This window comes from Sus scrofa, chromosome 3 (genome assembly GCF_054392235.1).
Source record: "Sus scrofa isolate SSC_HxYL_T2T_F1_AM1 chromosome 3, Sscrofa_HxYL_maternal_Yorkshire_Landrace_v2.0, whole genome shotgun sequence".
NCBI lineage: Eukaryota > Metazoa > Chordata > Mammalia > Artiodactyla > Suidae > Sus > Sus scrofa.
Window position 1 is genome coordinate 56,278,719 of NC_139385.1, and position 25,387 is coordinate 56,304,105.

General features: G+C 43.1%; 1 protein-coding gene across 1 annotated transcript in view; it reads right to left on the minus strand.

Annotated features, from left to right (window-relative positions):
• Window positions 1–25,387, minus strand: part of MERTK (MER proto-oncogene, tyrosine kinase) — a 132,112-nt gene that overhangs the window by 12,150 nt on the left and 94,575 nt on the right. The window contains exons 9-16 of the mRNA XM_021087030.2: window positions 24,889–25,042; window positions 21,132–21,285; window positions 18,197–18,282; window positions 15,522–15,617; window positions 13,872–13,952; window positions 11,597–11,689; window positions 9,308–9,426; window positions 1,319–1,428 (exon numbers count right to left, since the gene is read on the minus strand). Coding sequence (XP_020942689.1) covers window positions 1,319–1,428; window positions 9,308–9,426; window positions 11,597–11,689; window positions 13,872–13,952; window positions 15,522–15,617; window positions 18,197–18,282; window positions 21,132–21,285; window positions 24,889–25,042 — 893 coding nt within the window. The remainder of the gene's footprint in view (window positions 1–1,318; window positions 1,429–9,307; window positions 9,427–11,596; window positions 11,690–13,871; window positions 13,953–15,521; window positions 15,618–18,196; window positions 18,283–21,131; window positions 21,286–24,888; window positions 25,043–25,387) is intronic.

Here is a 25,387-nt window from a genome sequence, read left to right on the forward strand (position 1 = left end):
CCCCAGCTCTGATTCAACCCTTAGCTCGGACATATGCCACAGGTGCAGCCATAAGCAGAAAAAATTAAATTAAAAGTGCTATATCTGGGGAAACCCCTCAGTTCTGGGCAAACGGAACTGGTGGTCACTTTATGTGGTGGGAAAAACATGAATATATTAAGGAGGAAAAAAGGTTTTCATGATTCTCCCCCCCATGGTAGATAAGTTATTTAAATTAAAAAAAAAAAATCAAGAGTTCCCATCGTGGCTCAGTGGTTAATGAACCTAACTAGTATCCATGAGGATGTGGGCTCGATCCCTGGCCTTGCTCGGTGGGTTAAGGATCCGGCGTTGCCATGAGCTGTGGTATAGGTCGAAGACGCGGCTCAGATCCCAGGTTGCTGTGGCTGTGGTGTAGGCTGGCAGCTACAGCTCCAATTAGACCCCTAGCCTGGGAACCTCCATATGCCATGGGTGCAGCCCTAAAAAGAAAAAAAAATATATGTTCTTTATGTGTATACTATATATATATATATATATATATTACACACACACACACACACACACACACACTAAATACTATATAGTTTATGTGTATATATATTCTATATGTACATGTATACTATATATATATATGTTATATATATGTATGTTCTTTATGTGCATACACACACACACACACACACACACACACACACACACACCTGAATCACTTTTCTATACGCCTGAAACTAACACAACATTGTAAACCAACTATACTTCAAAAAGAGAGAAGCAGTAATTGTGTTTTGAAGATTTACAGCAGATAATGGCTTTGTTGAAGTGGACTGAGGAGCTGGGGAGCGCTGAAGTTCAAAATTCTTGTATAAGCCCCTGTCTCTCTGGGGCAAAAGGAAAGCTTGTGTACAGTCAGTACAATGCATCTTCACAAGGCAGCATCATGAAAATGGAGAGACAAAACTGTTATGATTTTCATTACTGTCTTCACGATTAGCTGACTTCTATGTAACTCTGGATCCATGTAAGCTGATGGCCATGGGGCAGCATCTCACAGATCACACCAAGCCCTCCTGGCCGAGTGAGAGTGTGAAAATAAGTAAGGAGTCGCTGGGGAAAGTTTTGGAAGCCAACCAGACCCTTGGAGGCAGACGTAGCGAAAAGCCCCAAGCAAAAACCCAGTCATTCATCAGAGCCGTAGAAAACCCATCTCCACACTATCCCCTCCCAAACCTAGCCCTGCTTTATATTTTAACAGCAACAGGCCATCCCCGCCTCACCAAAGATCTAACACCACAAAGTCCAACCCTCCCCTTCCTCCAGGAAGGGCCAGGACGCTTACATGCAGTTCCGAGCAGCTAAATCTCGATGAAGAAAATTCCTGTTGCTCAGATACTCCATTCCCTGGGCAATGTCCACCATGAACTTCAACAGTGTCTGCAGAGGAATATGCTATGGGTGGGAAAACAAGAATACACGTTATTATAGACATATTTTTTGGTTGTGCCCACGGCATGCAGAAGTCCCTGGGCCAGGGATTGCATCTGTGCCACAGCAGTGACAATGCTGGATCCTTAACCTGCTAGGCCATCAGGGAACGCCATAAAGATTTTTTTTTTCTTTTTAGGGCCACATCGGGGATTATGGAGGTTCCCAGGCTAGGGGTCAAATTGGAGCTATAGCTGCTGGCCTATACCACAGCCACAGCAACACCAGATCTGAGCCTCGTCTGCAACCTACACCACAGCTCACAGCAATGCTGGATCCTTAACCCACTGATTGAGGCCAGGGATCAAACCTGCATCCTCATGGATGCTAGTCAGATTCATTTCCACTGAGCCACGACGGGAACTCCAGAAAGATTATTTTTTAAAAGGAAAATCTGGCAAGTTATTTCCATTTGGGGGGGGGGAATTATGGGTTCATTTCTTAGAAGTGGGGCCAAGAAACAAGGAAATTTCTTTATCACTAATGTTACAAATAAGGTTTTAAAAAGCAATGAAAAATAAACAAATAAAAAAACAGTAAACCCTAAACTTCTTGGCAAATATCATGTTTTCTTCTCCCCTTCTTTAAAAGTATTGACAGTGAATAAGATTCTTTTCACAAGTTATGAGGTCATATGCGATCCTTGCGTCCTTCTGAGTGGTGGCAGGATAGGGAGGGGACAAGAGGGGAAGTCTGACTTGGGTGAGAGAGGGGCGTTGGGGGAGAGCCTAATATTTTGAGGGCAAAAAGCCCACGGAGACGGTGCTGTTTCCAATTATGCAGCCACATCTGCTATCAATTTTTACTTTGAAATGTTTTGAAAGATACTTTTCTTCTTCTAGACCGAAAGACGGATAGTCTTTATTCCCCTTTCCCAGGACCAAAGGATCGCAAGTAAGTATTTGGGAATTTTCTTTTTTGTTTTTCTAGGGCTTTCCTGTGAGTTTTAACAGTCTAGTGTTTTTTGTTTCTTTTTTCCCTATGTTGTAAAAGTCAAACCAGGCTGTGTGTTAGAAAACCAGCTGTGTTGGGATTGACTATGAGGATGACAACTGAGGAAGACTTCTGAGTAGGTACTCAGTATTTCAGTGCAGTCAGAGCCCCAAAGATGAGGGTTTACAAGCTTCTGGAAATCAGAAATGGTCCATCTGGGATACGTTCTCCCCATGGCTTATCCTTTATGACACATGAATCTGAGACAGGCTGGGACATGGAACCTGGGACCCTTTGCTGCAGTGTTTGTACCGGGACAAACATTTTCTTGAGCAACAGATACAGAGAAACTCTATGGGACTAAAAAGCACTGCATGCATGCTGCAGAGGGGCAAGGTATGAACAATAAGATACAAAAAGGCCAAAATCCAGCTGCCACTTCCGAAGGGCCAGGAGCAAAAGCAGGTACCAGGCATGATCCCTGCACACAGCACCACCAAGGGGGTGGACGACCACCCCTCCGGTCTGACCCAGGATCCACCCCGACCCTCACCCCATTTAGGGAACAAGCCTCCCTTCACCCCCGCCTCCCATCCCTCGGAACGAGGAGCAAGGGCACCTGTCACATGTTCTTCCTCCTTGTCTGAATCTCTCATATGGCCTCTTATCAATTTCTGTGATTAAAGAGCCCAAGAAACTTGGTTTGTAACAAGTCTCCTAAAGTGGTGCTCATGAAGAGGATGAATTTTTCATGATTGATATTTCCCAACTAAGATACATGTCAATCGTAGACAACAAAAACAATTATCCTTTACCCTCATATGATGGGGTTGTTTAAAAAATGTTAGCAAATCAGGCATGAAAGCCCTAATGCTTCTGTTCTGTATATCTGGGGCATTTGATTTTTCTAGATCCTAGGTTCTTGGAAAGGATTTGGGTGCCAAAAAATATCAAATCTGCTGTCATTTGCGAAAATATAATGAATATCAGGTACTACTCATTTGTGCTTCTTTTTTTTTACCAGCAAAACTATGTTATTGTTGCAGACTGTGACCAAAAGTCATTTAAAAGAGAATTATGTGGGAGAACGAATAAACGAGTTCAAAGAGGTAGCAGGATACTTGACTGACGCACAAGATCAACTGTATTTCTACCCACTAACAATGAACTGTCTGAAAATGAAATTAAGACAACAAAATACTTAGGAATAAATTTAACAAAAGAGGTACAAAACTTATACTCTGACAACTACAAAATCAAAGAATTAAGTTAGTACTAAATAATTGGGAAAGTATCCTGTGTTCATGGATTGTAAGACCAAGGACACAGAGGACAGAATGACACCTCGGACCTGCTGGTGAAGCACATTTATATGGCTGAGACCTAGCTTTGGGCCATTCTAGCAGGAACAGAAGGTATTTCTTCCCAAGGAACTGACTAGTAAGCAGTAGAGATTTGAATAAAAGCTTGATTTTCCATTTTCTCTATGATGCATTTTGTACTTTCAGCTTTACCTGTGGCTACATAGTATCAAACTGTGAAAAGACATCCCTTTTTAGTATTTATAAAAGCTGGGAGTTTCCATCATTGGAGATACACTTGTATTTTTTTTTTTTTTTTTTTTTTTTGGTCTTTTTGTCTTTTCTAGGACCGCGCCTGTGACATATGGAAGTTCCCAGGCTAGGGGTTTAATCTGAGCTGTGGCTGCCAGCCTACGTCACAGCCACAGAAATGCGGGATCCGAGCTGTGTCTGTGACCTACACCACAGCTCATGGCAACGTCAGAGCCTTAACCCACTGAGGGAGGCCAGGGATCGAACCCACAACCTCATGGGTCCTAGTTGGATTCGTTAACCACTGAGCCACGACAGGAACTCCGACACTTGTATTTTTGTACAATGAAACTATTCATTAGCCAGCCAAATGCTGTGTACTTGTTTCCTTACTTGCTGTTTTGTTCAAAAGAACCTAAGATGACAGCAGTACTTTTGGCAGACATCAACAGACCAATTCTGAAATGTATATGGGAGGGCAACAAAATTGGAATAGCAAAAACAATTCTGAAGAAGTAGAATAAATTTATCCAATTTTAAGACTTACAATAAAGCCACAGTAACCTAGATGGTGTGGTAGGGGTGAAGGATGGCTCATAGCTTCATAGAGCAGAACAGAGAACTCAGAGAGAGACCCACACATGCACAGACAATTGATTTTTTTGACAAAGGTGTGAAAGCAGTTGATTGATCAAGACAATTGATTTTTCTGACAAAGGTGTGAAAGCAGTTGACTGATCAAGGATAGTCTTTTCAGAGTTCCCGTCGTGGCTCAGCAGCAACGAAACTGATGAGAATCCATGAGGGCTCGGGTTTGATCCCTGGCCTCGCTCAGTGGGTTAAGGATCTGGTGTTGCCGTGAGCTGTGGTGTAGGCCAGTGGCTGTGGCTCTGATTCAACCCCTAGCCTGGGAACTTCCATGTGCTGCAGGTGTGGCCTTAAAAAGCAGCAACAACAGCAACAAAACAAAAAAAAACCTACGCATGAATTTTTATAGCAACTTCATTCAAGACTCTCAAAAACTGGAAACAACCCATAGGCGCCTCAGTAAGTGAATGGAAAAAGCAAAACTGTGATAGAACCATACAAGACAACATGACACAGCAATTAAAAAAAAAAAGAAATGAACTATTTTTTTTTTTTTTAAATGTTCATTATTTTATTTTATTTTATTTTATTTTTTTTTTTTGTCTTTTTTATCTTTTATCTTTTGTTGTTGTTGTTGTTGTTGCTATTTCTTGGGCCGCTCCCGCGGCATATGGAGGTTCCCAGGCTAGGGGTCGAATCGGAGCTGTAGCCGCCGGCCTACGCCAGAGCCACAGCAACGCGGGATCCGAGCCGCGTCTGCAACCTACACCACAGCTCACGGCAACGCCGGATCGTTAACCCACTGAGCAAGGGCAGGGACCGAACCCGCAACCTCATGGTTCCTAGTCGGATTCGTTAACCACTGCGCCACGACGGGAACTCCAAGAAATGAACTATTGATACACGCAACTTGGATGGATCCTAAAGGCATAATGCTGAATGAAGGAAGCCAGTCTCAAAGAATTAAAAACTATATGATTCCACCTACATGTCATTCTCTAAATGACAAAACAATAATGATGGGGGACAGATCAGCGGCTACCAGGAGTTAGCCATGGGGGCAAGGGTGACTACCAAGGGGTAGCAGGAAGAGGTGTTTGCGGTCAGGAAACTGTTTTACGTCCTAATTGGGGTGATGGTACATGAATTTATCTGCATCAAAACTTATATAACAATAAACCAACACGAGAAAAATTTATTATTTTCTGTATGATAATTTAAAATATTTTTATGGCCCCTCTATTTCTCATTTACAAAGATTCAAGTAAGACATCCAATATGATGTCTTTTTTCTTTCAATATGAAGCCATCCAATATATCTGCACAGGGGTCCAAAAAAGGAGGGGTTAGGCTTCACAAGACGTGTGATTGTTGGCCATCAAACAGACCTGTGAATTTTTTTTTTTTAACTATAGAAGTCACTCTTGTGCAATATGCAATGCCCACCCCCTCAAAATAAACTGTTAGGAAAAATCATACAATGTACCAGAAAATGACATGTGGGTAAAATCACTCATCGACATGGAACAAAGTCTGTTCAAGAGGATGCTGTGCAGCCATTCACAGCCATCTGTCTGGGGGTTGTCCTGGGGCACCCATGGGATGGGGCAGGGAAGAGCTGAGGGCACGGGGTCTGCAGCGTGGAGGCCAGTTCTGCCCCTTCCGTTGCTGATCTGTGCCTCGGTTTCCCCACTTGCCATTCTATTAGTAACTACTTCTTAGGGTTGTGGTGCCTTTAACACATTAATATTTGTAAAACACAGGCTGGCCTCTGCTCAACGTTTGACAAGTGTTCACTCCTGCTGTTGGCCTACAGGCAGGTGTGTACATACTGAAGAACAGCCTGTGAAACACACAGATGTGGAATAAACAGCGGGGCTGTACCTAGAGAGGATGCCAATGATAATGCTAAGATGTTGGGGATTGTGGGTAATTTTTCCTTCTTCTCCAGGCTTCTTATAATGTTACTGTGTCTCTTGGGGGACAGAGAAGAGAAGGAAAACACTCAGCCATGCCGAGTCCTCCGCTTTTGCATTAGGCCCTTCACCTCTTCAGAGGAGCCCCAGTGACTTTGTAACAGCTCTGTGATGTGGCCAGAGTTTCCTGTTGCTGGTTAGTATTTGTGCTGGTGAAAGACTTAAAAGAAGCCACGAACAGAGCACCTGTGCGCACGAGACCACAGGGGGAGCGAGAAAAAGAAAGGAGCTGGCTCTCCAATTTAGGTCCCTTCCACCTTCCCTGGAAAGAGCAGAACAGGAGCAAGAAAAAGGAAAGCGAACATCTCCTGGCCTAACCACAACCCACAGGCATAAACTACCAACAGCAGCAGCCATACACAGGAAATGAGGCTCCAGAAAGACGGTCCCCCTAAACTGAGTCTCAGCTTTAACATCTTTTCCAACCACCTTGACAAATGTGGAACAATGTTCCTATAGGTTCAGCTGTCTCTTGGGATGAGGACCTTCCCATCAACCCCCCACCCCCCGCCCCCACCCCGTCATCATCTCATTATTAGTCTCATCATGACTCTTTTACCACCTGTGACTGGTGGGTGCAGTACTTCAGTCTGGGCGCCTTTCTGTTTGGCTTTCTTTTCCAAACTGTGGAAAAGGGCCTCAGGACGGGTTTGTCCTCTGTGTGTGTGTGTGTGGCGGTGGGGGGGGGGGGGTCATGGCTCCTCACAGGGGCACTATGGAAGGAAAGCAGGTAGGTCTGACAATTCCCCCTTTTTTTTTTTTTTTTTTAGGGCGGCACCTTCGGCATATGGAGGTTCTCAGACCTGGGGTCGAATCGGAGCTGAAGCTGCCGGCCTATAGCACAGCTACAACCATGCTAGATCTGAGCCACATCTGCGACCTACACCACAGTTCACAGCAACACCGGATTCTTAACCCACAGATCAAGGCCAGGGAACGAACATGCTCATTTCTGCTGAGCCTGGGTGGGAACTCCCCAGCATGTTTTTGATTCTGAGGATGGAGCCAGTTTCCTCTCAGGGTCTCTGAAATGCAACTCAAAGCCACTTCCTCTTGGGAACTCAGACAGATCCAGCATCTGGGGATTTCAGAGGAAACCTAACTGTCTCTAGGCTTTTGGTGTCTTTAGGTCCTTACAGGGGCTCCTAACTGTCAGGGGCTAAACTGACAAGGGATTACTGACAAGGGATTAATCTCCAAAATATACAAACACCTCCTGTACCTCAATATCAAAAAAACAAACAACCCAATCAAAAAATGGGCAGAAGATCCAAATAGACATTTATCCAAAGAAGACATACAGATACCAAAAAACACATGAAAAGATGTCTAACATTGTTAATTATTAGAGAAATGCAAATCAAAACTACTATGAGGTACCACCTTACACCAGCCAGAATGGCCACCATCAAAAAGTCTACAAACAGGAGTTCCCATTGTGGCATCTTGGGAGCCCTGGGATGCAGGTTTAATGCCTGGCCTGGTAGAGTGGGTTAAGGATCTAGAGTTCCTGCAGCTGCAGCTTAGGTGGAGACTGTGGCTTGGATGTGACCCCTGGCCTGGGAATTCCATATGCCATGGGGTGGCTAAAAAAGAAAAAAAAGAAAAAAGTCTGCAAACAATAAATGCTAGAGAGGGTGTGGAAAAAGGGGAACTCTCTTACACTGTGGGAATATAAATTGGTATAACCACTATGGAATACGGTATGAAGATTCCTTAAAAAACTAAAAATAGAACTATGATATGATCCAGCGGTCCCACTCCTGGGCATCTATCAGGAGAAAACCATGATTTGAAAAGATACATGCACCCCAGTGTTCACTGGAGCACTATTTACAATAGCCAAGACATGGAAGCAACCTAAATTCCATCAACAGAGAAATGGATAAAGAAGATGTGGTACATATATACAATGCAGTATTACTCATCCATAAAAAGGAAATATTGCCATTTGCAATAACATGACTGGACCTAGAAATTATCATACTAAGTGAAGTTAATTAGACAGTGAAAGACAAACATCGTATGATATCACTTGTATGTGTAATCTAAAAAAAGGATACAAATGAACTTACTTGCAGAACAGTAACAGACTCACAGACTTTGAAAAACTTATGGCTACCATAGGGGACAGTGGGAGAGGGGGAGGGATGGACTAGAGGTTTCGGACTGGCATATGCACACTGAGATATATGGAATGACTGGCCAACAGGGACCTGCTGTATAGTACAGGGGACTCTACCCAATATTCTGTGATAATCTATGCAGGAAAAGAATCTGAAAGAGAACAGATGTGTATACATGGATAACTGAATCACTTTGTGGTACAGCAGAAATTACCACAACCTTATAAATCAACTATACTTCTGTAAAACCTTAAAAAGTGAAAAGGAGTTCCTGTTGTGGCTCAGTAGGTCAAAGACCTGAAAAAGTCTCCATGAGGACGCAGGTTCAATCCTTGGCCTCGTTCAGTGGGTTAAGGATCCAACATTGCTGCGAGCTGCGGCATAGGTTACGGATGCAGCTTGGATCTGGTGTTGCTGTGGCTGTGGCTGTGGCTCCGATTCAACCCCTAGCCTAGGAATTTCCATATGTAGCCAGTGCAGCCCTAAAAAGCAAAGCAAAACAAAACAAACAAAAACCTACGGGCAAGCCTGCTGTGAGGATGGACACAGAGGCCAAGGTCCCCTCCCTCCCTCCTTGGTTTTCTAGGTTAGACCCTGAGCTGGTCCAGGCCCTGTCATGGGAGCCCCGAGCACTGTTCGGAGGAAACGCCACTGGGTGATGAATGACCTTTGGTCCTGTGTCCAGTCGGGAGTAGAGCAAGTAGGTGTGCAGGTCCCCGTATTTCATGAAGGGTAAAATCACCATGGGCTTGGGGATGCCTTGAGGGCTCATTTCTATACATACGCCTGGAATGAAAAACAGAGAGGAAGTTACAAAGAACCCTTGTCACCAGTGACCAGAAAAAGCACGGTGGAAGCACCGGCCAAATTGAGGCCATGTGGCTCTCAAGTTAACAGTTAAAAAAGCAAAACAAAACACTCATAACTCAAAGCCCTAATTTGAGTTCTAGAATATAAAATGTACACAGGGTCCACTTCTCGATATACATTTTTCTTTCTTTCAGACTAGTCAATCTTTGCACGAAAGCTCCTCCAAATTAACAGATACCAAGGATAACCATAGAACCCCCTGGAGATTTTGTTGTACTGAGTCTAAGTGAGGGATGGTGTCTGCAGCAGAATTCAAGGGCAAACTAGTTTCCTGTGATGGGTTAAGTACTTGGTCATATGATGAAGTGCCCTGCAACCAAATGCTTAAGACTATTAAAAGAATTCTGAGGCCCAACATGTGAAATCTGTGTCTCTAAATGTCAACCGTTATACACAGGAAAAGCTCCACCCCATTTGTCGTGGATGAGATGCTAGAGTCAGAGCCTGTCTGTCACCTGAGATCAGGCTTAACAAAGCTCTTGCACACCCTGGTTCAATTACAAAGCACCACTGTTCTACAAGTCTGCTGAAGTCAATAGTTACAAATGAGCATCAGTGGTATCTTTGGCATAATATTGTCTCCAAACATTAGTTTTCACATCTCTCTGCAGTGTCCATTGTAAGAAAAACTTGAAAGTTCCACAAGGAATTTAGCAGTTATCTTTTTTTGTTTTTGTTTTTGTTTTTGTTTTTGTCTTTTTTGTCTTTTTGTTGTTGTTGTTGTTGTTGCTATTTCTTGGGCCGCTCCCGCGGCATATGGAGGTTCCCAGGCTAGGGGTCTAATCGGAGCTGTAGCCACCGGCCTACGCCAGAGCCACAGCAACGCGGGATCCGAGCCGTGTCTGCAACCTACACCACAGCTCACGGCAACGCCGGATCGTTAACCCACTGAGCAAGGGCAGGGACCGAACCCGCAACCTCATGGTTCCTAGTCGGATTCGTTAACCACTGCGCCACGACGGGAACTCCTTTTTTTTTTTTATTTTTTAATTTTTTTTATTTTTTATTATTATTATTTTTTTAGCAGTTATCTTTTAAATCATAGGACAGCAAAAAAAATTAAAAAGGTTGGCAGAATATTCAATTATTTTTTGGTTACTCTTCCCTCTGGAATGGGTTCACACCACACCCATTTGATACAGGCTGTTCATTTTGAATTTTTTAGCTAACGGTGCCACAAAACCAAATTCTGACTATTAAATCACTGACTCAGTTAAATCAACTGAATCAAGGCTCATGAAATTGTCCATGTAGATGCCAAGAAGTCAGTTCCTTGAAAATATGTTAAGAGGGAGTTCCGGTTGTGGTGCAGCGGAAACAAATCTGACTAGGAACCGTGAGGACTCGGGTTCAACCCCTGACCTCGCTCAGTGGGTTAAGGATCCAGCATTGCCATGAGCTGTGGTGTAGGTTGCAGACATGGCTCAGATCTGGCATTGCTGATCTGATTAGACCCCTAGCCTGGGAACCTCTGTATGCAGTGGGTGTGGACCTAAAAGGCTAAAGACAAAAAAAAAAAAAAAAAAAAAAAAAAAAAAACTAAGAAATTGTTTCTCAAAGATGTGCTATGAGCTTGTCTGCTGCTTTACCCCTTAGCATTTGACTCATGATCTCTTTTTATCTTTTATTTTTGTTTTCTTTAGGGCTGCACCCACAGCATATGGAGGTTCCCAGGCTAGGGGATGAATTGGAGCTGTAGCTGCTGGCCTACGCCAGAGCCACAGCAACGCCAGATTTGTTACCACTAAGCTACAGCAGGAACTCCCATGGATTACTTTAAATTACTACAAATTATAGTGTGACCAGCTTTCATGTCTTGTAACTGGGATACCTGGAAGCTGTTTTAATCCACAGTCCCCTAGAACTCTGTGGACACAAAACACTTCTGAACCCATTGGTGTCCAGGAATTGCAGGCCTATTTTTACTACCAGCCTCAGAAAAAGTAACCAGAAGTCTTGTGGGTAAAAAACCCAATGTTATAAATTACTTTGGGATTATATTTGCCCCAGAGGTTTTTCCTTTGGCCCAGAATGGACCAGCCAAGCCCCCACCCCAGGCACCCAATCCTGCATTTCCCTGAGATACCTAAGAGTCGGATGACATTCGGGTGGTTGAAGTCTTTCATGCATGCGGCCTCACTGAGGAACTCCTCAATTTCTCTATGCGAAAAGTTGTCCACTAAAAGAAAAGACAGAAAATGTTAGGCACAAATAATTCCCTTGGTGAAGGGGAGGAGAGAAGGGCAATTCTGCTCTCTCAAAGTCAAGTCAGGAAAAGGTGAACCAATAGGGACAGTAAGCAGATGAGGGGTTTCAGGGGCTGGTCAGGGAGGGATGAGTAGATGGGTATGGGGTTTTAAGGAGGTGAAACTTCTGTGTGATGCTGGAATGATGGTCACAGGACATGAGGCATTTGCCAAAGCTCACAGGACATACAACACAAGGTGAACCCTTATGTAACCTATGGATTTCAGTTGGTAATGGATCAGTACCTGTTCATCCCACACCCAGCCAATATGTTAATAGGGGTGACTGGAGGAGGGGAGGGGGGATGTGGGAACTCTTTCTGCACCATTTTCCTATAAACCTCAAACTGCTCTAAAAATTAAAGTATAAGAGTTTAAAAAGAAAACTGAAGTCATACCCAACTGATCTGTTGCAATGATTTTTGCCTTAAAAAAAAGAAAGAACTCATGCTTCTCTCTCAGCACATTTCTGGCAAGTCTGGTTGCTCAATCACGCCATGTGAACTAGACGGTCTTTCTTACCATGTTTCTGGAATTAAGCCAACTTAAGAGAGACATTTAAAATTCTATAGTATGCTAAGTGAAACAGGTCAGTCACAAGAGGACACATACCATCTGATTCCACTTTTATGAGGCACTTAGAAGCGTCAAAATCACAGAGACGGATATAGAACGGTGGCTCCCAGGGGCAGGAGGCGGGCAGAGGGAGTGGTGGGAGGGGGCTGTTGTTTCATGGTTCTGGAGTTTCAAATTCGCAGGAGGAAAAAATTTTGAAGATGGATGATGGTGATGGTTATACAACAATGTGAATGTCCTTAATGCCCCCGGAATGGTACACTTAAAAATGGTCAGGATGGTATATTTTATGTTATGTGCATTTTACCACAATTAAAATCAAACCTGGAGGTCCCACTGTGGCTCAGTGGTAACGAACCCAACTAGTATCCACGAGGATGTGAGTTCGACCCTTGGGTTAAGTATCCAGCGTTGCCCTGAGCTGTGGTGTAGGCCGGTAGCTGCAGCTCCACTTCAATCCCTAGCCTGGGAACTTCCATAAAAAGAAGAAAAAGAAAGAGAAAGAAAGAAAGAAAGAAAGAAAGAAAGAAAGAAAGAAAGAAAGAAAGAAAGAAAGAAAGAAAGAAAGAAAGAAAGAGGAAGGAAGGAAGGAAGAAAGGAAGAAAGAAAAAGAAAAATCAAACCTAAAGGCAGGCTTGCCTTCAGGAATTGTTTCCATGGGGGGAAGAGTTGACTGAAATCACATCTGAGAGCACCAAGCACAGTATCTGTACCCTCTATGGGCTTAATATAGATCTATCTTCCTTTCAAAGCGAATTTAAGAAAACAGTTTCTACAGACCTGCACAAGGTCTGCCAACATTGCCCCAAACAACCAGGTGGGAGGGCCAACCCCTCCCCAGGGTCCAAAATCCCCAGGCAAAGGTAGGTGAGCCTGGGGTTCAGAGGCCAGAGACTGGGCTTTCAATCTTTGATAATTAGCATGGATGCGATTCACATACCAGTTATTCTACTTAAGTTAAAGAAGGCCAAGGCCAGAGAGTAAACTTCAAAACCAAAATTTAATGGTTGTATCTGAATGGAGGAACTATAGGTATTTTTAACTCTTCTTTCAGCATATCCATGTCTTTTCAATATTCTATAATAAATATGTACTTGTCTCTCTTTTTTTGGCTCTGCCTGCGGTCAAAACAACTGTGGAAGTTCCTGGGCCAGGGATCAAATCCGAATTCCAGCAGTGACAACGCCAGATCCTTAACCACCAGACCACCAGGGAACTCTAATATGTAGTTGTCTTATAATGAGAACAAAAGGTGTTTTTAAAATATCTTGATCTGAGAAACACAGGCTTATCAATTGTAATACTACGATTGAGTCTTATCAATTCCTAAAAAATTTTTAAAAAAGAATAAATAATGCGGGAATGAAGAGCTCATCACAGCAATGGTCCCTCTGTGACCTGACCGTGCTCTGGAGGGTCTTCTGGCCCATCGATGATGGAGATCATGACATGTGAACTCCAGCATCCATCACTGGCCAGATGAGGCGCAGATACTGAAGCAGCTGCCCACCCTGAAGAACAGCATCAGGGATAACTCACACTTCATGGTTTTCACTGCCACCTTCTGAGAGGTCCCATCTTGCTGATTAAGATTTCCTTCCATGACAGACCCGAACTCTCCTGTGAAGTAAGACAACATCTATGTTGACCTTGTGCTAAACCTCTCCTGCCCACAGAAACGTGATAGCACCAGAGCGGCTATTTGCATGTGGTCTGAGAGTTACTCACACACAGCAGCCAGCAGGGCCTGCTCAGGCCACCCATGCTTGTAAACCTGGGACTCAGGTCCTGCGCTAAGTGATCATCACAAGCTTGGCTGGCTCAGACTTAGCTTAGCTCATTACTTAATTAAGCATTATCATTATAAGTGACTGAAGAAACTTTCAAGAGAACATGGAAATTGTTATTGACGTTCATCAAGTCCGAACTCTTTTTTTTTTTTTTTTAGGGCTGCACCTGCAGCATATGAAGTTCCCAGGCTGGGAGTTGAATTGGAGTTGCAGCTGCTGGCCTACGCCACAGTCACAGCAATGCTGGCTCCAAGTCACATCTGCAGTCCACACCGCAGCTTGTGGCAACACCAGATCCTTAACCTGCTAAGTGAGACCAGGGATTGAACCTGCACCCTCGTGGATGATAGTTGGGTTCTTAACCTGCAGAGCCACAATGGGAACTCCAAGTCCAAACTCTTAATACCACTATCATTCAGCCTAAGATCATTTTGACAGATTAAGTATATATTTTCACCTTTGTTCCTCTTTAACCAAGAAGGTGCCAAGAATAGTAAAGTTAAGAACTGGAGGAATAGGAGATCCCATTGTGGCTCAGTGGAAACGAATCTGACTAGGAACCATGAGGTTAAGGGTTTGATCCCTGGCCTTGCTCAGTGGGTTAAGGATCTGGCGTTGCTGTCAGCTGTGGTGTAGGTCGCAGACATGGCTTGGATCTGGCATTGCTATGGCTCTGGCATAGGCTGGCAGCAACAGCTCTGAATAGACCCCTAGCCTGGGAACCTTCATATGCCGCAGGTGAGGCCCTAAAAAGACAGAAAAAAAAACCAACAACAAAAAAGAACCAAAAAAAAAAAAAAAAGAACTAGAGGAATAAACTGAAAGTATATAGGAAGCCAACCAATGAATTGCATGCTTTTTTTTGGTATGCTTTTTAAAATGAAGGAAGGGAATTAATATTATTCAAGAGCCTATTATATTTGTTAGGCTCTGTAGAGGCCCTTTTAATATGCTAAATCTGAGTTTCAAAAATCACTATTTAGTGGCTTAATGAGATAAGAACCTGACATAGTGTCCCTGAGGATACAGGTTCGATTCTTGGCCTTGCTCAGTGGGTTAAGGATACGGCATTGCCGTGAGCTGGGTGTAGGTCACAGATGTAGCTTGGATCCTGTGTTACTGTGGCTGTGGTGTAGACCGGCAGCTGTAGCTCCAATTCAATCCCTAGCCCGGGATCCTCCCTATACCACAGGTGTGACTATTAAGAAATAAATTAAAATAAAAAATAAACAACTAAATTAAAAAAATCACCGTTTACTTTTCACTTTAAAAGTTATAAAAGTATTTGCACTATTTAAAGTTACACAAATTGTATTTTATTTAATAAATGCGTATTTTTAAAAATTACTGTGAACTGCTTACCTTCTTACTCACATTTTAAAAGAATTAAACTACCTACCTTCGCCCAGAATTTTTCCAAGAATTAGAAGGTTCCTGTCAATCACAACATCTTCTAGTTTATTCTGCAATTCCTCACTGACTCCCAAGCTCTGTACTATAAAAGAAGTGACAGAATGGAATGAGCTGTCAGTGTGCTTCTTTCCCTTTGAATATAGTTAAAATTACATAAAAAGACCTATTTAAAAAGTTAAACATTTCTCTCATTTTATACCCAGAACTCTCCCCCAAAATGCCAGAAATAAAATATCATGCTTAATCCTACTATGACTCAACTGAGTAAAATGAATCCTTCAGGGCCAAGATTAATCCTGAAGAATTAGCAAAATCAGAACCATATTTCTCTTCCCGTTGTGCAGTAGCAGCAGTTGGCAATCACATTCACGTACAAGAGGTTTGCCCTTAACTCAGTGATAAGTCAATATTCTTTCTAGGGGAGTATTTACTCTCATAGCTCTAACTGTAGTACACAAAAATGTATATATACCAGGACGTCTCCCCCTACCCTTTCAGCCAGGGAAGGCCGAACAGAATCCATAGGAAACATGGAAAGAACAGGCTACAGTTTGTTTTACCTATAGTATATAGTCCCTCATTAGAATGTCATAGAAAGTGTTAAATTGAATACTTGGTGGGGGATTGAAAGATTTTCTGTAATAAGGTGTAGACAGTCAGCAATGACAATCAGTGTTATCAATCTGGAGAGGGAGACCGATTCAATAACCATTTGGCAAATGGTTCAGTTTGTGCCAGGATTAGGATAAGAGGAAGACTTTGAAAGAAAAAAAAAATGTGGGAGTTCCTGTCCTGGTGCACTGGAAACAAATCTAGGAACCATGAGGTTGCGGGTTCGATCCCTGGCCTTGCTCAGTGGGTTAAGGATCTGGCATTGCCGTGAACTCACAGACTCGGCTCGGATCCCGCGTTGCTGTGGCTGTGGCATAGGCTGGCAACTGTGGCTCTGATTCGTCCCTAGCCTGGGAACCTCCATATGCTGCAGGTACAGCCCTAAAAACCAAAGGCCCCCCCCCCCAAAAAAAAAAAACCAAAAAACAAAACAAAACAAAAAACGTGGATAACTGAAAGGATCTATTAGCTTTTAGCAAAAAAAAAAAAAAAAAAAAAAAAAGTGACACAAATGGTCCTCCAATCAACTGAAGAAAAGTGGTCTAAATGAAGGATTTTTTTTCCCTTTTTTTTAGGGCTGCACCTGCAGCACATGGAAGTTCCCAGGCTAGGGATCAAAAGGGAGCTGCACAGCCACAACCACACTGGATCTGAGCCCCATCTGCAACCTACACTGCAGAGTGGGGCAACATTGGATCTTTAACCCACTGAGCGAGGCCAGGGACCGAACCTACATCTTCATGGATGCTAGTTGGGTTCTTAACCTGCTGAGCCACGATGGGAACTCCGAGGGTTTTGTTTTTGTTTTGTCTTTTTGCCATTCTCCTTGGGTGGCTCCCACGGCATATGGAGGTTCCCAGGCTAGGGGTTGAAACAGAGCTGTAGCCACTGGCCTACGCCAGAGCCACAGCAACGCGGGATCCGAGCCGAGTCTGCGACCTACACCACAGTTCACGGCAACGCCAGATCCTTAAGCCACTGAGCAAGGCCAGGGATCGAACACGCAACCTCATGGTTCCTAGTCGGATTCGTTAACCACTGAGCCACGACGGGAACTCCCCGAGGGTTTTTTTTAATGCAAAAATAGACATCTAAAAGTCAAAATTTATGGGAGAGAACAGTAATGAATAATAACATTCTACATCACAGGCATTTTTGTTTCCTAGCAATCTGCATTCCATTATCCTTATATTTATTTGTTGCTGTTTGTTTTTGTTTTCTGGCAAATATCCAGAAGATTGAATGTGATAATATGTGCACACTTTCTACACTGTTTCTGAAATTATTCAAGAACACAGCTCTCTGTCAATTCTCATTCTTCAAACTAAAGAGTTCTCGCTCTCTGATTCAGCAAAGCTCAAACCAAAATTGTCACAAAGTATGTTAGCAAACTTCTCTGACTTGGTTGCCAAGAAAAAAAAAACGGGAAATGAACTCAGAGATGATGACCCTTGCTTTGCTGGTTCCTTTAAGTCCTGATTTCTGCTCACATCTTCTCTCCTCACCCTGAGAGTTCCTTCTTCCCTCTATTTTTCTCAGCATCAGGAGTCCTTACCCCAGTTATTTCACCACAGATCCAGCTCTGGATTGCCAGTAAATGGGCCAGCAGGGAAGTCCAGGCCTTGTCTGACACTCTCCTTGTTAGGTTTCTGAAGAACTTTTGCACATTAAAAATAGACATTCTTTGGGAGTTCCCATTGTGGCGCAGTGGAAATAAATCTGACTGGTATCCATTAGTTCGATCCCTGGCCTCACTCAGTGGGTTAAGGATCCAGTGTTGCAGTGAGCTGTGGTGTAGGTAGCAGACACGGCTCAGATCCTGTGCTGCTGTGGCTGTGGTGTAGGCCTGCAACTACAGCTCCAATTCAACCCCTAGCCTGGGAACTTCTATATGCCGCGGGGAAGGCCCTGAAAAGAAAAAAACAAAACAAAACAAAACATTCATTGCTCCTTTGGCTTTTGTTAGAAATCCATCCATTATTTTGTGGTTTTTTCTTTGTTCTCAACTATTTTAATTTTTGCCCAAAAAGAGAACGCAAGTCAACTTACAAGTGAGTTCGATGGCTCGCCGACAGAAGGACTTCTTTGCTATATAACTGACGACTAATTCCGAATCTTCCTCTGTGAAGGCGCTCCTGGGTGAAAAAGGACAGATATCTTACCAAGAAGATTAGGGCTACCCAAGCTGGCACTGAGCCCACAAGATGCTACTAAGCTGCCACCTGTTGAAAGGGCTCCTCTAGGACAAAAACACTTTCCACTGGGAGGAACAGGTTTCTTTCTCAGGCCCATTTTAGGTTTACCTGGCAATGTCAAAACAACACTGTCTGGGTACCATCTAGAGTGGAGAACAATTGATAAGCTCCCAAGAGACAAAGCTGTGACAGTCTGAGGAACATGATAAAGTCATATTGGAGTTCCCATTGCAGTGCAGTGGAAATGAATCTGACCAGGAACCATGAGGTTGTGGGTTCGATCCCTGGCCTTGCTCAGTGGTTTAAGGATCTGGCTACAGCGCCAATTGGATCCCTAGCCTGGGAACCTCCATATGCTGCGAGTGCGGACCTAAAAAGACAAAAAAAAAAAAAAGAGTCGTGTTGCTTATAGGCCAAAGTATACCATGAATAACCCGTCTAGACTGACATATGTATACATATGCGTGTGTGTGTGTAAATAAACAAATAAATGGGGGAAAGAGACAAGTCCCCTGTGCAGAAGAATTCCAAATACTTTATATAGATGTTCTGTCCTTAAGAGGTGGGGGGAGCGTAACTCTTCATCATGTAAGTGTGAGCTGCACACACTGACTTGCTTCCCAAGAGTTCTGTATGGAAAGGGAGGAAAACTGACCATGGTAGAGAAAATAGGAAGACATCGCCTCAGCCAGGAGGTCAGGGTCAACATCAACAGTGAAAAATCATGTTGTCAGTGTGTATCCTTGACGCAATGGGCTGAAGATGATGTTCTACCTCTGGGGTCTTCCTCTCAGTGACCCATAACCTCAGTTTAATCATAAGCAGAACACCACACAAAGTCAAAGAGAGGGCATCCTACAAAACACCTGACCAGGACTCTTGAAAATTATCGAGTTCATTGAAAACAAAGAAAGTTGGGGCAACTGCTGGGGCCAAGAGGAGACTAAGGTGACCTGACAACGAAATATAAGGTGGTGTCCTAGAAAAGACGCTGGAACAGAAAAGGGATAATAGGTAAAAAAACACAAAGATATCTGAATTAAGTACGGACTTAAGTTAATGATAACGTATTGACATTGTTTGGCCGATTGTAGTAAATACACCAGACTAACATAAAATGCTAAGAAGAGGGGACCCTAGATGCAAGATATATGGAAAGTCTCTGTACTACCTTCTCATTTTTTCTGTAAATTTAAACCTTGTCTAAACAATCAAGCCTATTTTTAAAAATCCATTTACCATTTTAGACTAATTGGTGGGAAGGTATTATGAATGAGTGAGTCTAAATTATAAACTCAACCTTACTTTATCATGGGTATAGAGATTATTTAAAAAGAGAGAACACATTTTAAAAATAATATATTTGTATACAAAGCAAAGAATTTGGAAGGATTTATGCCAAAATAACAACTGAGAGGTGATAAACCCTAGAGTTACAGATAGGTTTCATATTCTACTTTTGACTATTCTATATAATCTGATTTTTAAAAACTATAAGAATGATACTTTTGTACATAAAAAATAAAGGTATTTTCATTAAAATGTGAACAGATGAAAGGTATAAAACAGAACAAATGGATAGGGCTTTGTATTGAAGACTGACTTAAGGATAAAAACAACCTGTGATCAACCTTTCACTTGTTTTAAGCTTCTGCTCAGCTTAATGGTTCCTGGAGATAATTTTATTTCTCATCATAAAATTATATTGTACTTTTGTTAATGTATTTGCTGTACATCAAATCCTGTTTTTTTATAAGTTCTAAAATATTCAACCTCAATCTTTCCTAAATTATTACAGCTGGGGTTGAATAAGCATGTAAGATCTACTTTGGTGGTAAACTTTTAGGTTCTGTGGAACCATGAGTTAGTGAAGGCTTAGTTGATAGGAATATTTTCAGATAGAGCATTTTCTTCTACATTTCTTAACTGCTAGACTATAAGCTGCATGTGGGCAGCCCCCATGTCTGTCCTGTTCATCTCTCTCCATCCAACACCTAGAGTGGGTTCTGTTTTTTGAACATTCTTTCCTTTCTCCAAAGATATGAAATGCAATCTTCATTGTATATTCCATTCCTGCTTATGTATGGGCACTCTGTGATGTCCAGAGTGAGTTCTCTCTGCTTTCAATAATACATTGTTACTATAATCATGCAAACTTTTGTGTTTGCAAAGCCATCATGGCTCTCTCTGATCATCTACTCCTCAAGATACATTTTCAAATCAGCTTTCATCAACAACCCTACAGCAACTTAGATCGTGATTATACTGAATTTATGGTTAATTTGGGGAAAAAGGATCTCAACAAAACTGAGCCTTCCCATCCATGGACATGGTATACATGTTTTCATTACAATGCAGACATTTCTCTTCTGAAATGTCAGTAAAGTTTCATAATTTTTTCCATGAAGCTCTTTCATATATATTGGGTTTCTTCTTAGGAACATTATAGTTCTCATGCCATTGTGGATGGGATGTCATTCTAGCACTTTGACTTTAATGCATTTTAAAGCCATAATCAAAATTGTTTCACAACATTTAATGTCCTGAGAAACACTGTTTCTTCCTAAAGGAAAACAAGAAAGGGGGAGAGACCTTTGAAAAAGAAAAAGCTTTCACTATTGGCTACCTTTGTGGCACTGGCCTAAGTAAGGAAGCTGCTTTCCCCAGGGTGTGCATAAGATAGGGACTAGGCTGGGTACAGGATCTGGGTCAGCAGAAGAGACATTGTCACTTGGCAGAGCAACTTCATCAATATCACTGAGAAAAACATCTTAAACTGAGAAACTTACCCAAATTTTGTCTCCTGAAACCTTTTCCTGATGGCCAGAGAAATATATAACACCAACCCAATCAAAACAAATCCACAAAAGCAGCCAAGGATGATGAGCACAGGATCTGCATTGCCAGGTGCTGGGGTTGACGAGGGTGCAAAATCTACCCGACCTGGTAAAATACCAATAACATCAATTCAAAACTCCTCTTTGTGTTTTGGGATAGTTGATTTACAATACTGAGGAAACTCTTTATGTCAGTTATAAATGTATAAGGAATTGAAAAAAATGGTAAAACTAATATTTAATGGGTACACTATAATTTAAGGCACCAGAAATATTGAGAATTAAAATGCTTTATTTCTTTGCTAAAAAAAAAAAAGAAAAACTTACCAAGAGTAGTTTGAACAGTGCTTGCCAGCTTCTGGTCACACAGTTTAGGATATGTCATACTTTTTCCTATGTTTGGATCAGTTTCCAATGTTTTATCCTTTGTGCTTTCAATGTTGTAAAATATCTCTGCAAGTTCCTTTAATGTTGTGATAAGAAAGCAGCTATTTTTGAGTTGCTGCTTAGATATTTTACGGTATGACAACCCTGCTCACACTAGAGTCTGGACATTTCAAAAAGCATCTGAGTTTAGGATTCCTGGTGCAAGTTTCTGTTTTGCTTATCCTGGGGCACCTTTTAAAATAATGGCTGAGACTTGAGCCCTTAACAAGTTAAATATAGACATTTGCTACCCTGCTCTCTCCCACCGGCTCTGACCTGGGATGGAGAGTTGCCCCTCCCCCGGGCTCACCCACCCCCTCACCCCACCCCTGTTTCTGGGATCTGTAACAAATCTTGTGACTGTACTTCCTTCGTGTGGGTGTATTGAAACTGCTCAATCAAAATGACCCCAGAGTTTTCACTTCCCCAAAGTGGGATCTTGGATGCTGAGGGATCTCCTGCCTACCCTGTGTGGGTGTCTGGCTTGTGCCTCCTCATTCAGCAGGTCATCATCTGCACATTTGCATTCAGTTCACAGCTATAGGGCCCCCGACACACATGTGGAGATTTTGGCCAGTGTTAACTTCCTCTGGGACATCTTCCTCTTTTTCAGCACAACCACTTCGTTCATGTAGGTAAGTCCATCTTTACTGAGCTCCCTGGCCGCGCAGCTCATGGACAAATTCACAGCAGCATCAACAAACCCACGGTCAACAATCTCTTCCAGAACTCCACATACATTCAGTTATAATTTCACTTCCAACACTATCACCTTTTCTTACCTGGCTGCATTTTCATCTTTGTTTGCCAGCTCCCTCTTTCAAATATTTATTTTTGTGAAATGTCATGTGGGTTTGCCCCTGGGAGACAAGAAGTAGCACAGCTCCAGGCCTCTAACATTAGATGTGTGTGAATACCGAAAGGGCGGTAACCAAGCCTGAGTAGACTTCAGAAGTCGTGACCTGATATGTCACAGCCATTATGCGCCTGTTGTTTACGGAGTGATTTGTGGACTAAAGAGCTGGTCGTGAAGTTTATAGTTATTTGATATATACTGGCAGCTCAAATTTGAACCATACTGTTGGGGAACAGGTGTGATTTAACTTGGCCATGGTAACTGAAATGTATGTAGACCAGAGCCATAGAAAGCTTTTCACAACTCTAGCCAGTTTATTGTGTATGAGGATGAAAGCTGTCATCTTAAACTCTGATTTTTTTTCAAATTGAAGTACAATTGATTTACAATGTTGTGTTAGTTTCTGGTGTACAGCAAAGTGATTCAGTTACACACACATACATGCACGCACACACACATCCATTATGGTTTATTATGAGATGTTGAATAGAGTTCCCTGTGCCATATGGAAGGACCCTGTCATTTATTTTTATATAGTAGTTTGTATCTGCTAATTCCAAATGCCTAATTTATTTCCCCTCCCCCTTTCCCTTTTGGTAACCGTAAATTTGTTTTCTATATCTGTGTTAAATTCTTTTTTTTTCTTTCAATGGCAGCACGGGCAGTGTATGCAAGTTCCTGGGCCAGGGACTGAACCTGAGTCGTAGCTGTAACCTACACAGCAGCTGTGGCAACGCTGGATCCTTTAACCCACTGTACTGGGCCAGGGATCAAACCCCCACCTCCACAGTGACCTGAGGTGCTGCAGTTGGATTCTTAACCCACTGAGCCACAGTGGGAACTCCTGTGCTAAATTCTGATTTTTTAACCTGTGCCTTTAGAATTAGAATTTCATTGTCTTTGAATTTCTGCCAGGGGGACACACCTTGTGTCCCCATCAGTAGTTATGAATGTTCCCTTGGGACAGAGCCTACGGGCTGTAGGAGCTGTAATATGGCTCCAACTTGGCACTAAAAGGGCAGCATGTTTGAAGGTCACTGGGACAGACAGATGGGAAGTCAACGGTCTGCTCACAAATCCTATCTGCTGCAGGTATAAAGGCCATATTTGGCAAGAACTTGTCAATACACAAATCATACCCATATAGATGTCTGCAAGGAGTTTATGACAGCAGTTCATTATCAAGCAACCTAGCTCAGGTAAAAAACAGAACAAGACAGCTTCCTTGGTCTATGGAAGCAAGTACAGCATTTGGAACAGTTGGGGCACCATGGTGTCAGCTTGCCAAAGGCGCTTCCAACAACCTACAGAAGCCAGCACACAGGGCTGGACATTAGCTGAGTTTTAGCCTAGCACCATCTGAAGATGGTTTCTGTAGGAAAGGCTTCGTGTTCTGTACCCACCAACCCCCAAGCACGTCACCCTAGTGAATGACTGACGACAAGGCAAGTTGCGCCACTTAAGATGAACACTGGCTGGAGTTCCCGTCGTGGCTCAGTGGAAATGAATCTGACTAGGAACCCTGAGGTTGCTGGTTCGATCCCTGGCCTCGCTTAGGGGGTTAAGGATCCAGTGTTGCCGTGAGCTGTGGTTGTAGGTCCCAGATGTGGCTTAGATCTGGTGTTGCTGCAGTTGTGGTGTAGGCCAGCAGCTGTAGCTCCGATTAGACCCCTAGCCTGGGAGCCTCCATGTGCCATGGGTATGGCCCTAAAAAGCAAAAAAAAAAAAAAAAGACAAACACTGGCAAAATAAACAAAAAGTCACATAAACATCGTTTAAATTAAATTCAGGTTGAATTTACAGTTCTGAAAGGACAGATCTTCCTAGTAAGAAGCTAGTATCACCATTAGTAGTAACGATACTGTAATGGCAGCTCCTTGGAGCATTATCCTATTAACCTATCCTTATCATTCCAAAAATTCCTTTTGGTCTTTTTTTTTGTCTTTTTAGGGTTGCACCTGCAGCATATGGAAGTTCCTGGCTAGGGGTCAAATCAGAGCTGCAGCCTGGGCCATAGCCACAGCAACACCAGATCCGAGCTACATCTGCAATCTATGCCAAAGATTTCGGCAATGCCGGATCCCCTAATCCATGATTAAGACCAGGGATCAAACCCAAATCATCACAAACACTATGTTGGGTTCTTAACCTGCTGAGCCTCAGCAGGAACTCCCTTCTTTTTCTTGCTCTCTCTCTTTTTTTTTAGTGGCACCCATAGTATGTTTGGAAGTTCTAAGACCAGGGACTGAATCTGAGCCACAGCAGTGACCTAAGCCACAGCAGTGACCATGCTGGATCCTTAACCCTCTGAGCCATCAGGGAACTCCTTTATTTTTCATTCTTAAACAAGCTGCCCATCCCACCGGCTACTCTGTGACAATCCATGTACCACTCGGACCGATGTCTCATCAGGATGCCAGCTCTCACCGTGTGCAGGGATGAATATCTTCACAGGGTCACTGAAGGGCCCGACCCCCCCTGTGGTGACGGCCGCAATCCTCACGGTACACGTGGCATTGTAGGCTTGGACAGAAAGCTGAGCAAGGCTGCTGTTCTGGCCGGCTTCTTCAGAGAGCTCTTTCTGGGGACAGAGAGGAAAGGAAAGGAGAAATGGAGGCACCAGGGCTTTGTGGCCTGTTTGCCCGCAGTTCCTCTGAGGGAAGCTGCTCCACCCACATCCCAGGGGTGGCGGCTGCATTTCCACAGCATCCCTTCCTCACTCTGGCCACAGCCAAGGGAGCCAAAAGGCGGGCAGAGATGCAGGATAGGATGCTGCATCCTCGGGCCTTGGGGACCCTGGCTTACCAGGCCCAAGTGGGCATGACACTTAGAGTGGTCAGTGAAGAAGCTTCTACAAGAAAGGGAGATGTGGCAGATGTACCCCAATGGCAAGAACATGACTGTCTCCTCAAGACCCCGCCCTAAA